Below are 13674 nucleotides of genomic sequence, written 5' to 3'. Positions count from 1 at the left end.
CTCATAGCCCAATGTTTACTGACATTTCTGTCTAGTTGCAAGCCAATTCACAGTGCAATGACTACATATTTTTTTCAGTTGGAATAATATCATTCCATAACTATAATCGTAATAGTTTAAGAATTTTCTTGTTTCTTTTCTATTGTTTTCTAATAGTTGTCTGAACTGAAACTAAACTGAACGGTGTGCTTGTGTTCAAGTCGATTTGGTTATAGGCTTAGTGGACTAGGCTACGTTTCCTATCCTTTGGCCAGCAGTTTCACAAAGGAAAATAACAAAAATTTCGAGACGTCTGATATATTCCCTGGAGGTGGCTGGCTTGCTCTAATGGTTTTAACGTGAAAATGCGAAACTATGCCTATATTTAATACTACATAGCCCTTTACACAACCGAATCGGCTTTCGTCCCTAAACCATAAAATTGACCCTTATGTAGCCTATGGATCCAGTGTGAGAAACGAAACATTCCGTTATTCTAGTGCTCCGCTGTCAGCCTTTCAATTGGACGAATGGATAACCCCCGCGCGCGCTGAGAGCGACTGCCATCAGTGCGTGGATTAAACTGATTCAAATGCTTCACTGAGGGAGAAGACCGCAGAGCACTACTTAAGATAGCACTTTGTTCACCTTAATTTTCTGAAACATGGATGCGACGATTTTTCAAATCATCATTGGGGAGTTTGGTGATCCCAACTGTAGTCTCATGGATGCTTTTCAGGACACCTTTTATGAGAATGCATCTTTCTCATTAATGAATTTTGACGGTACGGTGCCGGGTTAGCCTCTATCACCACCATATCCACATGAGGACATTACTTCTACTGGTGTTTCATTTCTTTTTGTGTATTATAGGTATTTATTGTAATGCCACAACAGATGAGATCGGAACTTGCTGGCCAAGGAGCAACTCGGGTCGAATTGTGGAGCGACCATGTCCGGAGTACATCAACGGAGTTAAATACAACACCACAAGTAAGTGAATAATTTTTAGTCAAAATACTTCTTGTTATTGTCTATAAAATAATGACAACAAGATCACATAAGCTATTCAGACAGCGGTGTTATTACATGACATGAGTGAGGTTAGGTGTCCACTAAATTCAAGTAGCTCACCTTTTAGAAGACGAGTAGGCTTTTGGAAACGGGTAGCTACTGAGGTAGGCTACAACAGTTTCGGACTTGGCATGTATTTCTACATGTCTAACGCTATGCAGTTCATCTACATTCAGCAACGGCATGTTCAGTTATGTCGGTTAACATTTGGTTGTAGGAGAGTAACCTACTTAGCCGAGACGACCAAAAAAAAAAAACTTCTAATTTTTCAGTAGCCAGTAGGCTTTGACCTATAGGTTAAATACCTGCATGTGTCTCTATCACTATTTAAATGACATATGACATTCAGTCATAACACATATATTTCAGTTAGCAGTAATCTTTAAACACATGGTCGAGAGTGTATCATACGGAGCCCCTAAGGGGACATGAGCAAAAAAAATCTAAAGTTTAGTTTCATGTGCTCACGTAAGGTAAGGTAAGGTAACTTTATTGTACCCAAGGGTAGATTTGGTTGCAGGTCAAAAGAGTGGGTTTCTTACACACACACATAGATGACATTAAACGACATTGACAGAAAACAGTGACATAACAGTGACAACAGTGCTCTAGACCTAGGAATATAGATAAAAAATGTATATGAATATAATTAGTATCAAAATCAACGTGAAACCTACATGTGCGCACATGAAAGTTTCATGTGCTCAGTGTTGTGTGTAACGCGTTAGTTACAGTAACGTAACTACTTTTTCGAGTAAAAAGTAGTATAACACGCTACTACTGAATTTGGTAACGTAACGTAGTTCCTTTTTCATATCGGCGCAACGTTACTTTTCCCAGGGACAGATTTGACAGCGACGCTGCTTTCTCAGCTGTGCGCTTGCACAATAGGCACACGCTCCACACGGCAGCCTACATGACAGAGGCTAGTAGCATGAAGTGCAATCATAGCTCCACACGGTATGTGACAGAAGCTGGTGGCAATGAAGAGCAATCATAGCAAGCGAGACGCAGCCAACGCTAAGAGGGATGGAGGTATTCACATTACTCGAAACTAAGGGGAGGAATGTAAGTGTTAGTTGTAGCCTACACTGTGCCCTGATTTTGTCCACTGCCATTAACTCAACTGCCAGCCTATTGATATGATTTGCACTAGCTTTGCACCAAATTTCGGCTATAAAATAACCCCTCATATATTTTGTGTTCAACTATATGCTTACGATGTATCGAGGCTATGTTATTTGATATTGTTTCATGGGGCTTTAGTGGTGGTGTTGAGGCCTACAGTATAAGCCCAATGTTTTCTTGTCCAGTGCTCTGTTTGTGGCATTTTTTATAATAAAGAGCACAAAAGAAATACCTGTTATGTCCTCCATAGTAGAACTTTATGTAGGCCTACACATTTAGGAACAGATATTGGGTTCTGCCCAAAGACAAGCAACATAAAAGTAATGTAAAAGTAACGAGTAACGTAAAAAGTTACTTTCCATAAAGGGTAACTAAGTAAAGTAACGGGTTACTTTTTTGAGAAGTAATGAGTAACGAGCAAACACTACTTTTTAAAAGTAACTTCCCCAACACTGCATGTGCTCATGAGAAAGTTTCATGTGCGCACATAAAAGTTTCATGTTTAAAGGTTTTGCGTGCGCACACAAAACTTTCATGTGCTCACATTCACGTGTGCGCATGAAAGTTTCACATGAGCACATGAAAGTTTCACGTGAGCACATGAAACTAAACTTTAGATTTTTTTTGCTCATGTCCCCTTAGGGGCTCCGTAGTATCGTCTAAGGTGGTTGCATTTTTCAAGTCGATTGTCATTTGGTTGCATTTTTCAAGTCAATTGTCAAACGTCTTATTAAGGCATGTCGGTCAGGTTTTAAGTTGAAGAGCCTGCTGAATATGTTAGTCTGCAAAGGTCATGAAGTCCTGCCTTTCCTCCAACATTTCTCTTCGTTTTTGTCATGTTGGGACATTGTCTCACCTTTGAAATGGTAGTCTAGTGGTCAGTGAGTCTCAGGGCAAAGAGAGCATACTCTCAGGTGCCTCAATGAATACCTGTCCACTGGAACGAAATGAATACGTGTTTGCAGATAAGCGATGGGGCAATAGACGTTTTTGCTAGAAACTTTACTCCATTGACATGCTTTGGTGAGTCTGTCAATTGTCCATTTATAGAGATCAACAAACTAAATTACTCTCTAGATACAAGGCAGCCTCAGTTCCCTCATTTCAGGGAATATTGTAACGATTGATGCAACACACACAGTTGTCCAATCAAAGGTTTAATAGCGGAAGCGGGAAACACACACATACCAAGACACCATTACATAGGAAACACAAGGGAAGTCAATAAAACAAGCACGATACACGAACAGGGTAGTCACATACAATACACCGGGTAAAACACATGGGGTACAATATAAAGAAAGACTACACAAGCATACATGAAACGATAAACGCAATTACACTCAATAAAACCGACATTACACAAACCAGCATTCACACACATTGCATTCTGGGAGGCTAGCACTCAGTCCGGAAGACACCGACGTTACAATATATATATGTGAGTATAAGTAAATAGCATTACAGGTAACCTCTTCCAGACAGCCTTCACAGTGATCTCATTGTACCGCAGCAAAATGTAGTGCACATGCCAGTTAATTGGTTGGCAAGCAGATATATTCCGAACTTTGAAAGTCTACTAAATTTAGTAGAAGTAAAAATCTACACGGTCTGCTCTTCGTCTGATGTTGGTGGAGAGATTCCTGGAAAAAAAAACATTGAATCACTTAATCTTTGAGTTCATACAAACCCTTGTACCAAACAACCTTGTGTGTCAGGCATTCTTGAGATCACACTCAAGGTGGGTTTGACCTTGACATTTGACTTCATCATTGAGTCCATACAAATGTTCACACCAAATTTGAAGCATGTGCGTCAAGCCATTCTGAAGTTGTGACACAAGCACGAAAGCTAGCCTTTGGAAAATGTACCGTATTTTCTGGACTATAAGTCGCACCGGAGTATAAGTCGCACCAGTCAAAAAATGTGTCATGAAGAGGAAAAAAACATATATAAGAGTCGCAGGACCAGCCAAACTATGAAAAAAAGTGTGACTTATAGTCCGGAAAATACGGTAGTTCAGAGAAAGCCTAATTGTATGCAATGCAAGACTACCTGCAAAACGGGGCTTTCAGTTGGTGTTAATGACTGCTCCTTCTGCACCCAGATAACAGTTAGTCATTGAATCTATGTTAAAATCAACATTACTTTGTCAACGTTAAAATCATTGAATCAACGTCGCACTGCAACATTTATTCTACATCACTTTTGCACCCTTCATTAATATTGAAGCAACGTTGAAATTCTAACTACAGATCAACTGGATTTCAATGGTATTTCCACTAAAATGAATATTGAAACAATGTTGAAATTACAACCAAACTAAAGATCAACGTGATTTCAATGGTATTTCAATTGATATTAAACCTCAGTAAACCACTATTAGCCTAATCAGGCAAAATATTGGGAAATTCATATCCTGCTTTATCTACAGCCAAGATAAATTTGGCTAGGCCTAGGTATGTCTTGTTTAGGCTACACAAGCTTGCATAAATAACCATTGACAACTTGTTATCAGTTAAGCATTTATTCACTCTTCACGTGTACTGTGTTTTCCTGCCATCCATAGCATCCATAGCAGTTGCAGTCAGCCTGATCCTCCAGTAGCAGAGTGAAGCGGCACCTAACAGAAATAGAAGGGGGGGGGGGACACCTGTTAGATAAATATGTTCAACTGAACATCAAACTAACAGCTAAACCTACAATCAAGTCATTTTACGCCACAACCTACCACTCATACAAACGTAGTTCAAAACGGAGGCTAAGTTTCAGCCAGTGATTGTTTGCCATAGAAGGCCATTTCCCTCGTCAGGCCAGCTTCTATCGCTAGGAAAGGCGGCTGGCAATTTGAGTGTGAAGTGCTTAGCTACCGCCTCCACTGCACACAACCGCAAACCTAGACACATTCCCGAGGTCTAGCTAACGTAATATAACTTACCTACTGAATTCTCGGTTATCGATTAATCAAGTTATCGGAACTCCCCCTATTACTGCCGGTCCCGTATTTCCGCCGTCTTGCGTGTATGTGTCATTTAATATCCATTTCTATACAAACCAAAACGGCGGATTCCTAAAGAAACGCAAGCACCCACACCATAGGTGTATCTAAATTAGCTATGTACCAAAAATGACATTTTACCGTGACTCTAAGAGCTGTAAACAGTGTTGTAAGGCTGCGTGTACAAATCCGCTTGGAGCTCCAGTGGAATTTTAATTTCATGACGAGAATTCTCGGTCTAACCGTTCATGTGCCATTGAAATGGCGTAAATAGGAGACCCATTAGGCCAGCACTAACCTCCGAGCGTGGTAAACAAAATCGGATATTTCAGGCAGTAAAAGCCCCGGTAAGAACCAAGCCAGATTTGGTTCAAATCTACACACCTATGGCTACTGAAAAATGTAAGGTTCATTTATGAAATGTTATTTTTAAGTATTAAAAAACATCATTGTTTTAGAATTTTCGAACGAAAGTGGTGGTAATTGGAGGCGTTACCATATGAACTTACTCGGCGTAATACCAATATTATCAAACTAGCTAGAGTTAAACTTAATGTCCTCTCTAGATGTAGCATCTACGGGTATGTTGCTAAGCTACAAGTTTGAAGCTAATGCCAGCTTACTTGCTTACTTGATTAGCCGAGTCGTTTTAAACAGACTTCACACACTCCATTCAAATAAAAAACACAAATTAATTGTTACTTACATTGGGTGTGGTAGGAAAACGTCCGTTTCGTCGTTGTTTGTTGGACGAACCAGACAACAAGAACGTAAACTTTCTTCAAGAGGATGGTTGAAAGCGATGATGCCGTGAAGTGGCCATGGAAGTGGCCTGTAGGAATCAATAAATGACGCAAGGAGAACGCTACTGCGCATGCGCACAAGTTAATTATGGGATGTGTAGTTTTAGGGAGCGCCAGATTGTATGCATTAGAAGAGGATTCACAGGTGACAACTGTGCCAGTGTTCTGATTAGCCCGGGAACTACTCTGGGAGCTTAACGAGCACAGCTGGCTTGTATAAACATCACAGCCATTCAAGTCTATGGGGGAAAAATTAGCTTTTTAACATTTTTAATCCCCTATTTCTCAAAAAGTATAAACCTTTTTAAAAATAAGAAATAATAACTCTGCCCCACTCCAGACTTTCAGAATGGTTATTTCAACATGTCTGTACGTTAAGCGGTTAGAGTCGCATTCATTCTTGAAAAGGTAAAAAGAAAAGGTTATAATAAGAAGAAGCCAGGAGATTTCAAGATAGTGGATTCCATCCACTATAAATAGCAGAATATGGTGATGGACATGTCTTTGAAGACAAGGAGTAGTCAGTGGGTTACTTGATTTTAGATTTTAGATATGTATAGCCTAGACCATATAGATTGAAACAACTCCCCATTATTTGAATGTTTCACATCCTGGCAGACTGGTGTAGAGTTTGAATCCTTAAAACTCCTCAGAAAGGTCGGGGATGACAAAAGTCATTGTAATAGTTATTGTAGTAATGGCACAAGAGTCAGGGTTTTCTGTGGCTTTCTCGTCATGTATTACTGTATCACATTCAGTCAGACTGGTACAGAATGGCAAGCAGACAGGGACGTTTTACAGAGACACAGCACAGTGGATAACGACAGGCAAAGACGATAATACTTGAGAGGAACTACAGGGAATAACATATCCTAATCATCATCTGATATTAACATGAGCAAGGGGAACATTTAACACAAATTCTAAAATGAATCTTTCACACTCACACTCGCATTGCATTATGGGCGATTGTTTCAGGCAAAACTATGTGTGACTTAATTGTTATGTTGTTGCTTATGTGTGGTGTGTGAATTGAACTACATGCCTTGTAGTTCAAATGGCGCTGAAATGGCGCTTTAGACAGTCTTTACCATGCTGTTACCCAGCAATGTTACAGTTTCCAAACGTGACTGGGACTTTGCCCCACACACTATGTGAAACAGTGTTAAGATACTATAGCAACCACCTAAATAAACAGGAACAGGAACTGCTTTCAAGTTTTTAATAGGATGAAAACATATATCAATAACTTTTAGCCTGTTTAGCCTAATTGTAAAACAGCATTTTGAACTAGGATTGTGCTTGAAGTACATTATCAATGCCTCTGTCTGGGTCCTGTCATTCCCGATCTCAGTGCATCCTCAGCATCTTGCTGATCAATAAAACACAGACACATGATCTTTGGTTAACAAACAGTTTGATATAGTCTGTTAGAAAATGATTTCCTGACAAGATCATTCAAAAATCACACAATCACAGAGGTGTTTGAGTTGAGGTCTTTGGGTTTGCAATAGCAAAGTATAAACTCCTTCACCTAGCTGCTATTTTAGAATAGAGGCACTATTACATACAATATTGTATATTGTGATGATGCATGATGCGAACCACAAACAAATGCAAGAGTAGCACTGTCAGATATCTCGATGTGTTGTAAATTAGATAGATAGATATATAGATAGATACTTTATTGATCCCCAAGGGGAAATTCAAGGTCTCAGTAGCATACAGACATCACACACAACATGCACTTACAGCAGAAAGAGTAAATATAAGTATATACAAACTCCACTGTACAATAGAGACAGTAGAAGATAAGAAAACTAAAAAACGAAATACTAAATATACTATATAAATTAAATTTAAAAAATCCACAGTGTGCTTAAGGATGATCAAGCATGAGACGCTTGCAGTGACAGGGCCAGGACTGGGCCTGTAATTCTGTGTGCATGGTAAGGTGCAAAAAGTAGTCCAACAGTAGTCCAACAGTGCAACAGTGTTTAAGGTCTAGAGACCAGCATAAATAAGTATGGACAATACGAGAGTAATGTATAATGTAGACAAGGTAATATAAAAACTATATCAGTGCAATAATAGGTTGAGGTAATAGGGTTACAGCCATTCAGTATTGTAGCAGAAGCCATTGGTCATGTGTGCTAATATAGCATGAAAAACAGTGTAGCAGTAAAACACTAGTAAAACATTAGGCTGTGGACAGTAGTAAAATAGTAGTGGACAGTCAGTACTCAAACATGGAGAGGGAAATAAATTCATATCTTCGCATAGGCTTTTGTACTAAGTAACTAATGGGTCGATAACACGCTCCAGGATATTTAAACATTTCATAGTCAATAGGCGGCATCACTCATAATAGCCATGTCTTGTTTCCAACAGGCTTGTTCTTAAGGCCATCAGTCATATGGAAGTGTTTTTCTAAATCAGGCTTTGGGAGATTATCCATTTCTGTTTGACTGTGTGTATTATTCCCATAATGATATTCGGGAAGTGGTTGAGGTGGGTGCTTGTGGGACGGCTGAGGATATTTATAACTGAAGCGTGTGAATAATTCATTCATTGCTATTTGATTCATCATCTTTATATAAGGCATCAGTTTTCTAAATCCACATTATTCAATTTAGATCTTCAGTAAGTGTTCTCTCAGGATAGATGTCTTATTCTTCTTCTGATCCCGCCGTTGGTTGGGTGTTGGAGTAATGTTTGTGTGTCAAATAGAACATTTTTACTCTCCAATGGCTGAATGCATGATGAATCAATTCATGTATCTGCATATATGACAATATATCAGTCTCACAAACACATAGTGTAATGATAGTGAAAGAGTTTTTGGAAGTGAAGAGTTACCTGCCAGGTCTACATTTCCAAAGGTTTGGTGTCATTTTGATTAATGCAGTTTGTTCTAGACCTTAAATAATTCAAACAGCTTCTCAGACCTGCAAGTTGATTCACCTGTTAAAGTACCACATATATCTCACTTGGTTGTGAGTAGTCTGTGATTGTGAGTCTGTCCAGGCTCAGTATTCATGGTTGTGAAGCACTTGCGGTTGCCCTTATCGAGTGGTCATAGCCCCACCTCCGTCCTAGAAGGCATTAATCACTCAGCCGTCCTCAATTACTCAATCCTAATCTTCAGCCTTCAGTGGGAGAGCAGGGTCTCGAAGGACCAGACAGGACAGCACACTTGTAATCTGTTATGCATGGGAAGAGACTGACAGCTAACCTCTGTACAGCTTTCGACGTTCATTTTTCTCTTTATAGTCTTTTAGTGTGTGTGTTTAGTTTTGTTTTACCCCCCCCCCCCCAGTTTCCATTGCTTAATACACCATGTAATGATACTGAATTTTGACCTAGACTGTTTTTCTTTTCAAAACGTATACGGAGTTATTTATTTGTTGTTTAATTCACCACAGTTCACAAATTGACTCTGTCTCTTTCTTGTTATCATTGTCTTACTCTCACTCTGTGTGTGTGTGAGTGTGTGCGTGTGTGTTCACACATTGGATAAATCATTAAGAATGTGTTGTGGGAAAATCACTGTTCCCATTTTTCTGTTGTGACCACCCACTGGCCGCCCATCATTGCTGTGTGTCTGTCAACACATCCAGCAGAAGAAGGATTTAAGGTTGTTGAAAATAATTGTGCTTAGAATGGTCTGTAATTCTGGTTGGACCCAGCAGGGTGGAACATGGTGGGGTTACCCAGGTCAGTGCCTTGTCGTGTGTGTGTGTGGGGGGGGGGGCTTCTGTGCTGGTGTGTAACCCTCCGTGAACCGTTGCTGTCATCCCCAGTGGACTCGTGGCTGGGCAGAGGCAGCTGAGCTTCACTCCACTATCTGTGCCGTCACGCTCAGTGGTCGTGTGCTTCACATCGGTTTGGCGTGAGGTACATTACACATTCCCTGAGGCTTTTGCAGCCACCTAACTATTTCTCTCGTTCCAGTTCCTAAAATGGCAGTGCGGTATAAATTTGGAACGTCTTCATTTATGAGGTGTGAAACTCATGAGGTTTATAAAATTAGCATCCAGCCCCCATCTGCTGCTGAGAAAGTGCTCTGACATCACTTTCACAGACCAAGGAGCTATATTCATTTAAACACCCCTTCTTAAAGCAGACAAACCATTTTGTAGCCGTTGTGTCTTCATTCAGTTATGTAATCTCTGGGGAGAGGTCACTGGGGATGCCCTTCACATTGGGAAATGCCAGATATTAGATAACCTCTGACACTTGTGCAGGTTTTAGACAGATTTAAACAATCTAGCTTATTTAAACTGATTACTGTTTCTTTTAGCAGAGGACATCATCCCCTTTGCATTCAGGTGAGGGATGTCCAACAAGTAATTGACAGGGTTATCTTTTTGGAAACTGAAAAATTCTCTTTGGAATGATTACATCATTAAGCTGTTGAAATTCGGAGTTCTGCCTCAAATACGTAATCTTTAGGGTAAGCCATTGTATACAGCCACTTGCCATCACTCCTCAAAACATCAATATTACAAAGACCTCAAAGAGGTTCCTTAAGAGCTGCATGCATTTTTAAAGACACGGTCTATCCTTTTTTCGACTTCTGTTTATCCTCTCCTATGCTTTATTCAGAGTCTGTTTTACTCTTGTATGGAATGGTTCTTGGATGTGGCCCAATGTCCTTCATTGTTTGTCCCTAGCTATGTCAGTCAGCAACTCTGTAGCCTCTGGGGAGGCAGGCATGCCCAGTCCTGCTCAGGCCAAAATATTAACACCTCTCTGTGGACCACCCCCACCGTTTGTCGACGTAAATACCACACAGTTATGGTTCAATATCTCCCTAGGTCTTCTTGTGTCCTCTGCTGTAATTCATTGGGCTGATGAAAGCATTGCCAAAAGGGCTTCTATTGGATTGATCATTGTAAATTGTCAGCACTCCCATCCACCTCTTGGGAGGTTGTCGATTGGATCTGTCACTTGTGTTTCTCGTTATGTAGGCTACAAGGCCAAAAGAAAAGAAAGCCAAACAGAACACTGATTTGTCATTTGTCATGCAAACTTCAGGCAATACTGGCAGCATTTTAGCTATTCATAGTCAAGTAAGGAAGAATGTAGTTGAGAAAAGCTAAATGTATTCAGATGTATTTTTCTAGTTATATTATACCTTTAATTTGTGATATTGTTAATCAGTTTCTGGAATTGTTGAAGTTTTTCTTGACAGCATGCTTCAGGAAGGTTATAACAAGTCTTATTTGTGATGGGATCTGCTAAAACCCATCACATGGTGAAATTTCACCAATTTAACATTCTGATACTATGCTAGGATGGTATCCAGGATGTTGCTAGGATGGTATCAGAATTTTAAGTTGGTGAAATTTCACCACAGAGGGTTGAAACGGAGCAGTAATCAAGGATTTTTGACTTCACCATGTGATGTGTTTTCATATTTGACATGTTGACATTAGTCATGGCTCTTCCACAATCATCACGCTAATTGCCACTAATGAGGTACAGACGATAATGTGTGGTGATGGTTCTCCATTGTCACATGCTCTATTGCATGAATAGAAAGCTACTCCTGCGGCTATAACTATAATGAAACAATTTGCCACAGGCTTAGGACAGTGTGTTTCAACAGCTTGAAAACTCAGTGCCTTGGGGAGTTTAACATGTTTCAAGTATCTCTTCAACCCCTTGAAGTGTTTTGACAAACTCTTCAGGGTCTCTGTCCATGATGATTGCTGTCAACAAAGACACATGGGAGATCATGACCACAATGACACATGGGTAGGAACAAAGAAAAGTGGCCCTTGATGAAAAAGTTATGAAAGGCCACACTATGCAGATGTTCTGCTTCCCCATGTTTCAGGGACCACACATCCACTTACCGACTGGAACCGACTCATTCTGCCCCTTCAGAACACTAATTGAGCCCACCACATCCTTTTGTAATGAAGGACACAGTGAGGAGGTGTTGGTCATTAAAGCATGGTTTCCAGACCACAGCACTTGACATGAGAAAACCTCCTTTCATCACACTCAGCGGTCCAAGAAATATTATGCAAGTTACATTATGAGGAGTTCATCGGAGAGGCCGAGGAGAGGTCTCTACATCACGACTCAATTAAAAAGTAGAATTTTGTAGATAAAATCTCCCGGAATCTAGAGCGAGACTATGCTTCAAATTAAAGCTGCAGTTGGCAAGATGTTTTTGATCATATTCACTGAAACCGACACTATTGTCCGACAGAACAATATAAATCAGCTAGTTTTAGAAAAAAAGAAAACGCACTTCTACCTTCACCTAGAGCCTGTTATTTGTTTTCAAAAATCCACAGCTCCCGGTTCTTCTGGTCCAATCAGAGCAGGGCTGTGTGAGATCTGACTGTCAGTTACAGTCTGGTGCGCATTGACGAGCACAAACTCGATGAGAGGGTGCTCGGTGGTAGTGGGGGAGGGGCATGAGAGTTGTAAACATTCAACATTTTTGCTAAGTCCCCTCAATCTGTCAGACTTGCCAACTGCAGCTTTAGGGCTCTATCTTGCACTACAGCGCAATTGACTTTGCGCAAGTCGCTTTGTGGGCGGATCTTGGGCGCTGTTGCTACTTTACCGGCGGGATAATGACTGTTGCGCCCGACGCAAATCTAAAATGGGGTGGTATTTAGTAGCTACATTACTAATGGGTGTGGTTTGGGCGTAACGTGCAATAAACCAATCGGAGCGTCATCTCACATTCCCTTTAACAACAGGCGCGCTTGTTCCATAGCGGATTGCTATTATGATGGCAGATTTGCCAGGCGCAGCCAGGAACGGTTCAAATCGCTATAGTCAATTGGGAACAGTTTGCTATTGATTTTTCCTCTTGACAAAATGTAATACAGAAATGTCACTTTCCGATGTTTTGGGATCACTCTCACTGAATCACGAGGTTATGAATGCATGGGGATATTTTTGCAATGTAATCTAACATTACCTCACTATAGACAATGCAGATCTTCTGTCAGATAAGCTCTCCTCTCCCGTGTTGCTGCAACATCACGTCTCATTAAGTCCTCTAATATTTCCTAATTTATGTCATCAACACATCCGTGATTTGTGGAAATGTGTACGCTAGATTTATACCTATTTTTTCACATCGGACACCACACTGATTTCCCTCGTGTAGCAATATTTGTCCTTGTAATTATGTATGGTTTGGAGAAATGGGAACTGCGTCGCATAGATGAGAGAAGCAAAGTGCATTGCGCAACACAGGCGCCCAAGCAAGCGCTCCTGCAGGTGTAAGCTACGGCTGTACCTTACCATCAGGCAACTCAACAACGAGAAACAGTTTCCAAGTTAACCTAACTTTCCAACTCTGCACAGTATCCCATTAACTGCATGACAGTAGGCTATTTACAATATTTTATGTAAACTAGAGTTTGTAAACACGTTATCAACTTAATGCACGCACAACTTTTGTTTGAGCAGGAGAGAGAATAACAGTGAATGGACACAGCAACTACAGAAATTGTAGCCAAGGCAGTAGAAAGTGCTGCTTTCTTTTACTATCTATTGCTGCTGGTTAACAGCACATAATAAGCTGATTTAAGCTAATTCACAAACTCAAGACTTCAAAGCCATCATGGATATAAAACGTTTTTTTGAAAACAACGAAAGGATGGAGGGAACATAGCAAAGCTTGGAGTTATTTCAGATGGGCTACAATAAGGT

At 40.3% G+C, this 13674-nt stretch overlaps 1 protein-coding gene across 3 annotated transcripts in view; it reads left to right on the top strand.

The window, feature by feature from the left end:
• The first annotated feature begins 643 nt into the window (after positions 1–643).
• Positions 644–13674, top strand: part of crhr2 (corticotropin releasing hormone receptor 2) — an 81234-nt gene continuing 68203 nt past the window's right edge. For all 3 annotated transcript variants that reach the window (XM_076295725.1, XM_076295724.1, XM_076295723.1), the window contains exons 1-2: positions 644–764; positions 853–972. In XM_076295725.1, coding sequence (XP_076151840.1) covers positions 644–764; positions 853–972 — 241 coding nt within the window. The remainder of the gene's footprint in view (positions 765–852; positions 973–13674) is intronic.

This window comes from Alosa pseudoharengus, unplaced genomic scaffold (genome assembly GCF_046254945.1).
Source record: "Alosa pseudoharengus isolate Yale_2024_CS ecotype anadromous, Long Island Sound unplaced genomic scaffold, YU_APseudo_1.1 YU_APseudo_1.1_scf_2, whole genome shotgun sequence".
Classification (NCBI taxonomy): domain Eukaryota; kingdom Metazoa; phylum Chordata; class Actinopteri; order Clupeiformes; family Clupeidae; genus Alosa; species Alosa pseudoharengus.
This window is presented reverse-complemented; position numbering and strand designations above follow the sequence as displayed.